At 46.1% G+C, this 13,311-nt stretch overlaps 2 protein-coding genes across 2 annotated transcripts; both read right to left on the bottom strand.

Moving 5' to 3' along the window:
• Positions 1 to 291: 291 nt before the first annotated feature.
• On the bottom strand, positions 292 to 2,378 carry LOC124673887 (peroxisomal 2,4-dienoyl-CoA reductase [(3E)-enoyl-CoA-producing]-like). Its single transcript, XM_047209934.1, has 5 exons — positions 2,187 to 2,378; positions 1,653 to 1,812; positions 1,235 to 1,404; positions 930 to 1,155; positions 292 to 627 (listed from the first exon to the last, which is right to left on the bottom strand). Exons 1-5 carry the CDS (start codon positions 2,376 to 2,378, stop codon positions 473 to 475), a joined length of 903 nt encoding a protein of 300 aa, XP_047065890.1. The 3' UTR covers positions 292 to 472.
• A 7,646-nt stretch (positions 2,379 to 10,024) lies between these two features.
• LOC124673888 (peroxisomal 2,4-dienoyl-CoA reductase [(3E)-enoyl-CoA-producing]-like) lies at positions 10,025 to 12,534 on the bottom strand. Its single transcript, XM_047209935.1, has 5 exons — positions 12,304 to 12,534; positions 11,612 to 11,771; positions 11,182 to 11,351; positions 10,880 to 11,102; positions 10,025 to 10,344 (listed from the first exon to the last, which is right to left on the bottom strand). Exons 1-5 carry the CDS (start codon positions 12,493 to 12,495, stop codon positions 10,190 to 10,192), a joined length of 900 nt encoding a protein of 299 aa, XP_047065891.1. The 5' UTR covers positions 12,496 to 12,534; the 3' UTR covers positions 10,025 to 10,189.
• Between the last annotated feature and the right edge of the window lie 777 nt (positions 12,535 to 13,311).

The raw sequence follows: 13,311 nt of genomic DNA, 5'->3' as shown, positions 1-13,311 counted from the left end.
AAGTAAATATTCGTGTCACTTCAATTTCTCAAAACAAGGTTTGGTTCACATCCCTGGATTTTACAGTTTTGTAGCATCATCCTGCTCAGTTAGACATGGTTGACACAAATTTGTCCTGAAGTTAACTACCTTCTGTCTAAATTAAACATGGGAGGTAGGGAAGTAGTTGAAATTTTCAACATTACACTTACATCATCAATATGAAAGAAGATGTGACTTGTTCAGACGAATATATTGCAAACCAGGGGGGAAATAGCTTTGGTAGGATACCAAATCAATCACAATATTTCAAGTCCCAGCCAAAGCTGAAAATAGCAGAAGTATATATTGAGCTTGCTCGTTGGAACAAACTATTTCAGCGAGTTACAACGTTCATTTAGACAATAAAGCTGGCGCTGAGCTGCTGTCAACAATACTGAAGGATGCTACATGACATACATAAGGCCGTCTGTCACATAAACCAGGGTTGTCATCACAGTTTGCTGGATGGTACACCAATACCAGAGGTCCTAACTTTCTGCTCGGTCACCTTTGAGAGACCCTTCACTTCCTCCTTGGGAATGTGGCGAGGCTGGCTTAACCAGAGACCTCCATCAACCACCAGTGTAGCCCCATTTACATATTTGCCTGCAAGACAGATTATTGAATACATCAAATGGCTAACTCTCCGACAAAGGTCAGCCATTGGTTTACCGACTTAAATGTTTTTGCAATATGTGGTGAATTCTGGGATAAGAGTAGCAAGGAGATTTTTTTTACTGAGCCAAATAGCCAACAACAATTGAAGGGATCGTTAAATTTAGAACCCTAGTGATACCTAATATCATCCAAATGACCTCCAGGTAAGCGGATGGTCAGCTTACTGAACTTGTACATTTGAACGAACTTGTGGCAATTCGATTACAGGAAAGCTGAAAAACACAACTGACCTGCATCAGAAGCAAGATAGAGCGCGGCCATTGCTATGTCACGTTTCTCCCCCAACTTAAATAAAGGCATTGTTTCCCTTAATCCCTTGACCATTTCCTCAGGTGCAAGCTTCCTTAGTCCTGGAGTGCCTCCGATTGGTCCCGGAGCGATTCCATTGACCCTGATGTCATAATGATCTGTTCCCCATTCTAGAGCCAGAGATCTTGTGATACCATCAACACCTGCCTGTACATGACGATTCTGTTAGGAAAAGCCTACCAATTTCAATCATTCTCTGAAAGTAGACCAAACATGATATACATACCTTAGCAGCGGATAGATGAATTTGGTACCAAGCCGCGGTGTATTGCAATGTCGCACTTATATTAATGATGAGGCCACCAATGGAGGGGCCTCTTCCTGGACCACCTTTTTTCAGATACTTGAGGGCTTCATAGCTCATTGTGTATGTACCCACGGTGTCAATGTCAAGAACTGCAGAGAGAAAATTCAGTCAGTACTAAACTCTCGGAAAGAAAAATATTGAGCACTTCATTGCTTCTTGCATAGGGAGCAAGTTATCAGGGAAAAGATGCTTGAGCTTGCAGTCTAGCACAATTGCACAAACTAGTAAGGCCACATTACTTCAAATTTACACGGCATGCAAGAATTATTTCCAAACGGCACGATTGGACCAAACAGCGACTCTCGAGTAACCAAGATGATATGGTGTAATGAAGCACCTGTTCGGAATCCCTTGGGCGTCAAATCCTCCGGGGAGGCAAGGAAGTTGCCGGCTGCACCATTGACAAGAATGTCAAGCCTGCCGAAATGCTCAACGGTCGACGCGAGCACCCTCGCTGCATCCTCCTGCTTGCGGACATCTCCCTGGAATCCCACAGCCTACACGCCACACCAAAGTCCTGTTACTATTGACCAATACTGATGTATCCCTGACACACGAGAGGATGGTTCATATAATAAATATATAATCTTGGTGGGCAACATATTCATTCATGAATTTGGTTCCACAATTCAAAGACACATGAAACACGAAGCATATGGTACTCCGAGAAAGACGATTACTATTGCATGGGCTCGTGGCTTCAGTAGTCAATAAGGTTGTTACATTTCATTGAGGCAACCGTACTGCTACAACGGAGGCGCCCGCCAGGTATACTCTTCAAGCAAGGGGACCAAGGTAGAAACATGCGTAGCAGTGGTATGTAGGGTTAGAGAGGAAGGAGGGGAGGAGGAGATGAATTGCGCGCACGCACCCGCAGGCCCTCGGAGCGGAGGGCGGCGACGGCCTTGTCGAGGACCTCGCGGCGGCGGCCCATGATGGCGACGCTGGCGCCGTGGCGGGCGAGCTGGGCGGCGATCTCGAAGCAGATGCCGGAGCCTCCGCCGGTGACCAGCGCCGCCTTGCCCCTGACCACGTCCGGCCGGAACGGCGACTCCGTTGCCATCGCCTGCTCCCAGTCGCTTGGGCGTAGTAAAACTGTAAAAGGGGGTGGAAAGAAGATGCGTGTCGCTGAGCTGCTGGCTTAAACTTGTCGGCGGGGTTAGAAGTGATCACTGTACATCCGATTGTAAGCAAATGCGGTGATTAAAGAAGTTAGGCATCTCCAACACGTCCGCCGTGATAGAAAATGCGTCTCGCCCTGCTCCAGCGGGGTGACCCAAAGTGACCGGGCCATCCGTGTTGACGCAAACCTGATTCAAATATGCACCAGCGGACGCTGCGCCGTCGCGCCGAGCGTCCTCCTTTTCTTACCCGGTCCTGCAAGTCAGGGACAGCGAAATCGACCGCTTCGATTTGCTTATTTTTTTCCTTCTTTGCTGCCCTAGTGCGACACCACCACCCAAGCCTAGCCGCCGCAGTACTTGCCGTCGGCTCCGTTGTCTCCGCGCGGGAGAGAAGGATCGTACTCGGGGTTGGCTTCGGCGCGTACCTGCCGGCTGTTTTGGGGCCAAACCTTGCCGGTTGTGCCACCTTTCCGCGCTGCCCACGACCTATCCGGTCAATTGCGCCGGTAGTTTTTTTCTCATATTTTCGGTGCTATTGTGCGCGGCCATTGATCCACAGTTTGTACCCACGCATATCGACATGTGGCATATGCTGCAGAAGTTCCGCGCGGAGGTCGTTGACTCCTATTCCGACGAGGAGTCCGATCAGTTGACGCAAACATTGGCAACTACTGCGGCCTCCATGATCCACGAGTTCACTTCAAATGAGGGGCCGGTGCACCGGGGCTCTGTCAAGGGCGGATGAAAAAACCTGCCGCGCAACAGAGTGGAAGGGCAGTTCTAGCTCCACAAGGACTACTTCCACCTCACCGATCCAGTGTTCAAGAAAAAAAATGTTCCGGCGCCGGTACAAGATGTCAAGGGAGTTGTTCTTGGTCATTCTCCGGGGTGACAGAAACTACGACCCCTAATTCCAATGTAGGCCCGATGCAACAGGTGCGCTAGACTTCACCTCCTACCAAAAATGCTCCGTGGCTATTTGCATGCTCTCATATGGAATGGCTACTGATATATTCGATGAGTATCTTCGAATGGGTGAGAGCACCTGCCTTGAGGCCATGTACAGGTTTTGCCGAGCCGTGATTGCTGTGTTCGGACAGTATTACTATAGGGAGCCAAATGTTGAGGATACAAGGCGACTCATGTCTATCAACGAGTCTAGAGGGTTCCCAGGAATGATTGGCAGCATAGATTGCATGCACTGGGAGTGAAAAAACTGTCTATTTGGATGGCAGGTCAGTACAGCGGGCATGAGGAGGGACGGACTGTCATTCTTGAAGTTGTCATATCTCATGATTTATAGATTTGGCATTCATTCTTTGGCATGGACGGTTCCAACAATGACATCAATGTGTTGCACCGATCACCGGTTTTCAACAGGCTCATGCAAGGCTTAGCTCCCTGGGTGAGCTATAAGGTAAATGGAAATGAATATGACAAGCCATATTATCTAGCTGATGGCATCTATCCTGACTGGGCCACACTGGTTAAGACTGTCCGTAATCCAAACTCCGAAAAGACGAGGAGGTTTGCCAAGATGCAAGAGGCTTGCAGGAAAGATGTGGAGCCCGGATTTGGTGTGCTCCAAGCTCGGTGGGAAATTGTCCGGCACCCGGCAAGAACATGGTCGCTGAAGACCATGCATGAGGTGATGACATGGTGCGTGATCATGCACAACATGATCGTTGAGAACGTGCGTCCTGATGGCCGCAATGAGAACCACTGGGAATTCCAAGGTGAGCTGGTTGCGCCACTTCCTGGTGCTTTATCTTGGGAGAACTATATGCATATAAATGTAGAATTCACTGACGAGAACGTGTGCAAACGGCTGCAGACGGATCTGATTGAGCATCAGTGGGCATTGGCAGGCCATGAAGACCATGCCTAGAGGAATACCATCTTATTTTCATGTAGACTTTTAAAAATTTGGATGTAATAACTATGACTTCATTGAAACTCTTCATTTTGTTGTTTTCAAACTTCATAATTCATGCCGATGTGGAAATGCGTCGAGCCGCTGGAGGCACCCCCAGGCGCAAACGGACGCGCGGACAAAAACGGTCTTTCTCGCGTCCGCCGCACGACGCAAACGGATGCTCGCGAACACCGATTTGCGTCGCGCCGCTGGAGATGCCCTTACTTAGCAGCAGAGACGGTCACCGCGCGGACGAGCGAGCCCATATCTGTCCACGTGGCGTCGCGCGGGTAAAGGTAATAGGCAAGTTAACATTGGCAGGAAGAGGAGGGTGTTAAGTGCAAAATGATTAATCACTTAAGGAGCGGGCCAAGCGAAATCCGTCCTCTATCCCAAATCGAATATCCCCTTTCCTGTGGCGCAGAAACCCTAGCAGTCGGAGCGGAGTCGTCGGAGCGATGAACTCCGCCATGCTCCATGCATTCCACTAATCAAGTGCCCCGACTGTGGCAGGACGGTGAAGCGAAGCGTGTCGGGGATGCCGGAGCACACCAGATGGACATACTACAAGTGCAAGCGTCATGGGGTAGGTAATTGCCCTCTGGATCAACACCAACACAGTAATTGATGAGAAACCATGCACAACAAATACTTCTCTGCTAGAAAGTTTGATGAGAAACCATGCACAACAAATGTGCGACTCTGCTAGAAAGTTTGATGAGAAACCATGCACAACAAATGTGCCGGAACAAGTGTGCGTGCCATTGAATTTCTTTATCCTAAAGCATTTAGTGTTTGTGTCATATGATGCCCACATATACCAGGAATAACCAGAGCACACTGCTTTCAACCTCTGCCTATCATTCACTGGTAGTTTAATTTACTTTATGTTCTTGCAACTATATGAAGTGATTGCCTTTCTCAACAGCTCAACTGACCCAAAGATTAGGCTAACATGAAACTTTGGATCCACCAGATCAACTTCACTGAATGTTTTTCCTCTATGTGGCATTGCTTCTTCATCTGAATCTGGAGCCCAGAGATCCTCCTCTTCCTCGTACTCTTCTTTGCAAATATTTTCTTTTCCTTCCGCCGATGAATTAGGTGCCTTCTGCTTCTTTCCTTGATCCTCTTCCTCAACATTGTCTTCAAATAAATCATCACCGTCTTCATTGATGTCCACATCGGAGTCAACAATATCGTTAGGATCAAAGTCTGAATCTTTATCCAAGTCCGAATCTTTATCATCCTCTGCTTCACCGTCACTGATGTCGATAACACTACATTTCCTCTTCCTTTGTCTTATTCTACTACCAATGTAATCTTCATCGATCACTACATCTGTATCTGCATACACCACCTGTAATGGCACAGGTGCTCCAGGATCAACATCACAGTGAGGAGGGCCTTCAGTACCACTTGGTTTTGCTGTGCTAACAACAGCTGGCATATCAACAACTGGAAATTCCACCACATCATCCCAATCCCTGGCCCTGACACTTTCATCATGATCCAAAAACAGTGCTATGAAATTGTGCCCAAATGACTGAAATGTGATCATCTGGTTAGTGTCATATTCAGTTGTAAGTTCCCTCAGACCATTCCTGCTAACTAACAACATTGGTATGTAGTAATACACCTTTAGCATGCGTGACATTTCATAACCTATCTCCTCGACTATGTTTTCCACCATCAAAGGTGACCATGTCAGACTATCAACATTGTCATACCAAATAACAACTCTATTCACATAGCTTCGATTACTGCCGGTGCCAAGAAAATATCCTCCATTGTTTATTCCAACTGAAAAGTAACTGCTACGATCTCCTGGCAAATTATTACATGCATACATTGCATTAAAATTCAATTCTTGTACAGATTTAAACCAAACACTACTATACTGCAAACCCAATCCCAAAACTATAATGCCCAAAAACTACTTTTATGTCACATCCATCACAAAATCGTTCACTAAAAACACTAATTTCACCAAATAAAACAAAATCTTTGTCTTCTCTCTACTATAGTGAGAAGGAATTCTGGCCATACCGTACACGGGTGGCGGTGACCCTTCAGGACGACGACGATGCGGCATCGTCTCCCACTTCGACAGCCACGAAGGCGCCGCGTGGACAGCCGCGGCGGCTCCCGACAGCCGCGGCGGCTCTCCTCCTCCTCCTCTCCCACCGGAACCTTCCCTCTCCTCCTCGAACTGATCGGCTGAAGCGGTAGTGCAGCCGGGTTAAATCTGCTTCTCCACAGCTGCGGAAGGGTATTTTTGCATATAGCCGCGGTGCGCTCGAGGTAAGACACATATTCCTGGCAATTGGGTCTCACGCGACGCCACGTGGCAAATACGGGCTAGCTCATCCGCGCAGTGACCGTCTCTGCTGCCAACTAACGTCTTTACCGTAATTGCGTCTAATCGATGTACGGTGACTACTACGAACCCCGCCGACAAGTTTAAGGATGCGCCATGCATTTTACTCAAAGCTAAATTAGTGCAAATGTTAGGAAATTTAGAGAATCATTATGTGGTTGGGTGGTTAGGAGGGTAGTGATACCCAGCTCAACTGATTTCAAATTCCAGGTTTGACACCTTTTTCAGTGGGAAGAAATCTCAAGACATAAAATTTCATTGACTCTTTTGGAGGTGTCCATAGGGCTAGAATGTGTGTGCATGTGTTCATAGGGGTGAATATATGTGAGAACATCTGAGCATTTACATTTGTATTGTGTTTCGAAAAAAAAGTTAAATTAAAGCATGATTAGAAGGAACTTTTGTCCAGCACCAGCATTTCGCCCCGCTTTTCACCCTAGCGTTGGTCCATGATCAATATTAAATTGTACTTGCAAAATATCAAATGTTCTCTCTACATCTTTCCTAGCAGGTGCTTTTTTTAGCAACCACATATTTCATTAATACAAAAACATGTTACATGAACACACAAATGTGGAAAATAAAAGATAGATCAGGAGAGATTTCCTAAAAACTTTGCAGATAGAACTCTAAAGGATAGAAAAATATAGAACCATCTTTAAGGATTCTTGCACTCGCCAAAACTAACGGCCGCCGCCAAACTCCAATGCCGCATGGACGCACGTTGGAAAAGACGCCCCGAGCCTCCACCATTGCCAAATCCAAATAAGCACCGTCACCAACGAGGTTTTGTGAGTCGATGAACAGCCTGCTGCAAGCAGCAAGGCACATGTAGGTGTGGCACGTCGACTGGGGGACGTTTCCGTGCTTTCTTGGACCAAGATCCACCACATCACGTCGACGAAGTCGGGGAATAGCGCCAGATCCACCAACTCCGGACCAACATCTTCGCTCCAGAGCATCCACCTCGCCCCGGTCCCTAGCGCCGACGTAGATTACGACGAACGCCATCGACATGTCGAGAAACATATCTCGCCAGATCTAAAGAAAGGAAAGAAGGCCAACGACACGTCGAGAAACATATCTCGCCAGATCTAAAGAAAGGCAAGAAGACCTTGCTGCCAATCTGAAGGATCGCCAAGCACACGCTGCCATCACCTCTGAGACGCCGCCGTGAAGGACGCCGCCGGTGTGGGAGTGGAGTTGAGACAAAATTATTCGCCCGGGCACCGCTCCCACCACCCAACGACGCACCATAGCACACAAATCCAAACAACAGAACGGAGGAGCGAGGCCCCCCTCACTCATGCGGATGGAGCGGCAATTGGAAGGAGAAGGGACCAGGGCTCTCACTGATGGAGATCGGATGGAACTGGTGTCGCCTGGGAGAAGACGAAGCGAAAACGGTCCAGTACTCTGTTATTTGTTGTTCCTAGCAGGTGCTTATGCACTATGAAAACGAGATTCTTGACCACTTGAGAGTGATGAATTGGCTTCACAAATGTTCCCACGGTGGATATATCCCATATGCAAGATAGTACCCCTTTATGTACTTATATCCATTTAACTCAGACTCAGCCTCTTGCGCTTTTCTATTGGCTAACTTTGCAAGCACATTGATATCATGCATGAGCCAGGCATTCTAAAGCATGCCAAAATCATGTCTCCTGATTTGCAGCTTTCTCAAGGATGATTGTTGCATCTTTCATATGTTCGTTGAATTGTCCATGCCATGCCCGCGAGACAATTTTTGGACATCTAGTGCATGCACTAATCAGAGTCTAGCATACCTGAAAACTTGCGACGTTCATTGCAAAAGGCATCCGGGTGTCTTGAGCATTGGGTGCTCTCAAGTACTGCAGCTCGAAGCATTTGATAACTGCTGCCTCGAGCAGTAGATGGACGTGCTCTCAGCCATTGGAGGATGATCATCGACCAACTTGGCTGGGATTCCGTATGCCATAACGCGTATAGCCGCGGTCACCTTCTGCAATGTGATTTGACCCAAGCCCGAGCAATTTACCCATTGGAAAATGATGGCGAAGGTATCGGCGTATCGCTCTAGATGCACCTGTGGTGTACCCGACACTTCAAAATAGCCGAACATAGCCGTTGGTGGCCTTCTTGCCTTCTCCGGCGAATCACCTCTGGGTTGACACGAGAACATTCATATTTTGGCCACTTGTTTTGCCCCAACTCAATCATCATGAGAATTTTTCCAAAAAAAATCATCATTTGAATTGCAAGATCCTCTCCTTCATCTTCCTCCGATGAACCGTAGCTCCATTCTCCATCAAATTGAACTGTCTGCAAAAAAAAAATCACATCAATACAACATAGAAAGTAAATTCATACTAGTTTCGGAAAAGAACAAAATAAAACCGAAAAGAACAAAAGAAAAGAAAAGATATTCATTTTTCTTGTGTATAAAAGACGCTCTTGAAGTGAGAGCCCATTGACGAGCCATGATCAAGAACCAGCAGAATACGATGGCAGAAGATATCTTTTCTAAAATAGAGGTACTCCCAACGGAGTTCCCCGGCACCATCAGACCGACTCATAAGGTAAGGGAATTATGCTCTCTTCTCATGAGGCAGTTGAGGCACACAACTGGAAGCTCATGCGTATTTGCCTGGCCTGTCAGTCAGCATCTGACTATCTCTATCGGTCTTTTGTTTCTCTTGGACAAATGAATCAAGTTCACAGCAGGTGAGGAATATAGCTGTTGCCTGTTGTGTTGCACATACAAGTTAATATTCGTGTCACTTCAATTTCTCAAAACAAGGTTTGATTCACATCCCTGAATTTTACAATAAATGTAGCATCATGCTGCTCAGTTCGACATGATTGACATAAATTTGTCCGGGAGATTTTACAATTTCCCACACTTTTTCTGCATTTCTATTATTTGCCATTTCTATGTCACTGACATGTTTCTTAACTTCGTTCTGTCTAAATTTAACATGGGAGGTAGAGAAGTATTCCCTCTGTTCTCTTTTATAAGACATTTTAGGACTTTTGTACATTCACTCGCTTTAGTTTGTATATAGTCTATTTTTAGTATATATGTTCACTCATTTTGGTTTGTATCCAGTCCATTTTAAAATATCTATAGCGTCTTATATTATTGAAGACAGGGAGTAGTTGAAATTTCGAACATAACACTTGTATCATCAATATGAACTTATGATGTAAGATGCGACTTGTTCATAGGTGTATATTGCAAATCAGGGAGAAATTTAGCTTTGCTAGGAATACCAAATCAATCACAATATTTCAAGCCCTGGCCAAAGCTGAAAATAGCAGAAGTATATATTGAGCTTGCTCGTTGAAACAAATTATTTCAGCAGGTTACAAATGTAGACAATAAAGTTGGCGCTGAGCCGCTGTCAACAATACTGAAGAATGCTACATGATATACATAAGGCCATCCGTCACATAAACCAGGGATGCCATCACAGTTTGCTGGGTGGTACACCAATACCAGAGGCCCTAACCTTCTGCTCGACCACCTTTGAGAGATTCTTCACTTCCTCCTTGGGAACGTGGCGAGGATGACTTAACCAGAGACCTCCATCAACCACCAGTGTAGTCCCATTTACATATTTGCCTGCAAAACAGATTGTTGATTACATCAAATGGATAACTCTCAGACAAATGTCAGCCCTTAATTTACAGCCTTAAATGTTTTTACAGTATGTGGCAAATTCTGGGGATAAAAGTGTCAGGAAGATTTTTTTTACTGAGCCAAAATAGCTAACATCGATAGAAGGGCTCATTAAATTTAGAACCCTAGCGATACCAATATCTTCCAAATGATCTCCAGGTGAGATGGTCAGCTTACTGAACTTGTACAGTTGAAAGAACTTGTGGCTAACTCTCGGACAAATGTCAGCCATTAGTTTACTGACTTCAATGTTTCTGCAATATGTGGCAAATTCTGGGGATAAGAGTGGCAAGGATAATTTGTTTTACTGAGCCAAAACAGCCAACATCAATAGAAGGGCTCATTAAATTTAGAACCCTAGCGATACAAATATCTTCCAAATGACCTCCAGGTAAGCGGATGGTCAGCTTACTGAACTTGTACAGTTGAAAGAACTTGTGGCTATTTGGTTACATGAAAACTTAAGAACACAACTGACCTGCATCAGAAGCAAGATAGAGCGCGGCCATTGCTATGTCACGTGTCTCCCCCAACTTAAATAAAGGCATTGTTTCCCTTGATCCCTTGGCCATTTCATCAGGTGCAAGCTTCCTTAGTCCTGGAGTGCCTCCGATTGGCCCCGGAGCGATACCATTGACCCTGATGTCATAATCTGTTCCCCATTCAAGAGCCAGGGATCTTGTGATACTATCAACACCTGCCTGTACAAGAGGATCCAGTTAGGAAAAGTCTACCTGTTTCAATCCTCTTCTGAAAGTGGACCAGACATGATATACATACCTTAGCAGCAGAGACATGAATTTGGTACCAAGACGCGGTGTAATGCAATGTCGCACTTATGTTAATGATGAGGCCCCCAGTGGAGGGCCCTTTCCCAGGCCCACCTTTTTTCAGATACTTGAGGGCTTCATAGCTCATTGTGTATGTGCCCACAGTGTCAATGTCAAGAACTGCAGAGAGAAAATTCAGTCAGTACTAAACTCTCGGGGAGAAAAATATTGAGCACTTGATTGCTTGTTACATATAGGGGACAAATTATCAGGGGAAAATATTTGCAGCCTAGCACAATTGCACAATCTAGTAAGACCACATTACTTGTAGTTCACATGGCATGTAGGAATTATTTTCAAATGGCATGCAAGAAAATTCACACGATTAGACCATACAGCAACTCTCGAGTAAGCGAAGATGATGTGGTTTAGTGGAGCACCTGTTCGGAATCCCTTGGGAGTCAAATCCTCTGGGGATGCAAGGAAGTTGCCGGCTGCACCATTGACAAGAATGTCGAGCCTGCCGAAATGCTCAACGGTCGACGCGAGCACCCTCGCTGCATCCTCCTGCTTGCGGACATCTCCCTGGAATCCAACAGCCTGCACACCACGACAAGCTTGCATCACTATACACCAACACCAAATCGCCCCCAACACACAAGAGTTCATCATGTCAGGCAACATATTCCTTTATGTCTCTGGTTCAACAATTCAAGGACATATGAAGCAGAAAGCATGGTATGCCGAGAAACCCGATCAGTATAGCATGGGCTCTTCATTTCAGAAAATAATAAGGTGGTTTCATTTCATTACATTTGGTTCAGGCATTACTGTAACGGAGGCGCTCACCACGTGCAGGCTTCCCTGACAGAACTCGATGGCTATCGAATTCAATGAACCAAGCAACAAGATTGAACACAAATCGCAACGAGTTCTCTTCTTATTCGCTAAATCTGCTATACAATTAAGTAGTGCCAAATAATCATTCCGACCTAAACGACAGGACCAGAGAGCACGAGATTTTATCATTTTATTAACCACACAAGGGGGCCAAGGTCAAACGTCGAACATGTGGTACGTATGGTTACAGCGGAAGGAGGAGGGGAGGAGGAGATGAATTGCGCGCACGCACCCGTAGGCCCTCGGAGCGGAGGGCGGCGACGGCCTTGTCGAGGACCTCGCGGCGGCGGCCCATGATGGCGACGCTGGCGCCGTGGCGGGCGAGCTGGGCGGCGATCTCGAAGCAGATGCCGGAGCCGCCGCCGGTGACCAGCGCCGCCTTGCCCCTCACCACGTCCGGCCGGAACGGCGAGTCCGTCGCCATCGCCTCCTCCCAGTCGCTCCGGCGTAGTACAAGGGGGGTGGAATTAAGAAGATGCGTGTCGCTGAGCTGCCCGCTGCCGGCTTTGTTCCGTGTTTGGCCTTTGCGTGGCTGTGGTTTTGCAAGGGGATTTGACAGCTTCCCAACCTCCACAACTGCCGTATTTAATTTTTTGTATAGGAAGTTGGTACCGTTTGTATTGGCACATCTTTGTTTGAAATTTTGCGGAAATTCAATTCGGCTCCCGGTGCATATGCTCCCTCTATCAAAAAGTAATATTTCGAAATGTCGAAAAATTTTGACAAAAAATTCTACATGTACATCTTCACAATATACGTACGTTCGTCAAGTTTCGCGAGGAACCAATATGTTTTGTGGTCTGTGTAAAAAGAGAAAATTTATCTCCTGAAAAGTCTTATTTTCAGCATTGAATTTTATCTTTTTTACACACGTCACACGACAAGTCGGATTTTTATGAAACAACTTTGTGAGCGTGTAGCACGTGAAGATGTACGTTCGAATTTTTCGTTTCAATTTTTTGAAATTTCAAAATGTATGTAACATGCATTTTAAAATAAATGGAGCATATGCTCCCATGTGCCGAAACACCATTCCCGAAATTTTGGATCTTCTTTTTTTAAAACCAGACGGGAGAGACAGAGCAGATACTCCACAAGTCTCGGTGAGGGAATATACGCATATCTTTGCTGAATTCACAGACAGAGATCGAAGCGCAGAAAGCTGATATGATAAACAATCTGCCCTGCATCGACCTAGTAAACAAACCCCTAGCCGCCTGCAAGAAAAAGGAGCTCATTC

Source organism: Lolium rigidum, chromosome 7, assembly GCF_022539505.1.
Source record: "Lolium rigidum isolate FL_2022 chromosome 7, APGP_CSIRO_Lrig_0.1, whole genome shotgun sequence".
Classification (NCBI taxonomy): domain Eukaryota; kingdom Viridiplantae; phylum Streptophyta; class Magnoliopsida; order Poales; family Poaceae; genus Lolium; species Lolium rigidum.
The sequence above is the reverse complement of the archived record's forward strand: the minus strand, read 5'-3'. Positions and strand labels throughout refer to the sequence as shown.

Excerpts from the sequence above, each read along its gene's own strand:
- LOC124673887 (XM_047209934.1), bottom strand. The coding sequence starts at position 2,378 with ATGGCAACGGAGTCGCCGTTCCGGCCGGACGTGGTCAGGGGCAAGGCG. Across the intron at positions 1,156-1,234 it reads TTCATCTATCCGCTGCTAAG|GCAGGTGTTGATGGTATCAC; the intron begins GTATGTATATCA and ends CGTCATGTACAG. Across the intron at positions 628-929 it reads CTATCTTGCTTCTGATGCAG|GCAAATATGTAAATGGGGCT; the intron begins GTCAGTTGTGTT and ends TCTGTCTTGCAG.
- LOC124673888 (XM_047209935.1), bottom strand. The coding sequence starts at position 12,495 with ATGGCGACGGACTCGCCGTTCCGGCCGGACGTGGTGAGGGGCAAGGCG. Across the intron at positions 11,352-11,611 it reads TCCCAAGGGATTCCGAACAG|TTCTTGACATTGACACTGTG; the intron begins GTGCTCCACTAA and ends TTCTCTCTGCAG. Across the intron at positions 11,103-11,181 it reads TTCATGTCTCTGCTGCTAAG|GCAGGTGTTGATAGTATCAC; the intron begins GTATGTATATCA and ends CCTCTTGTACAG.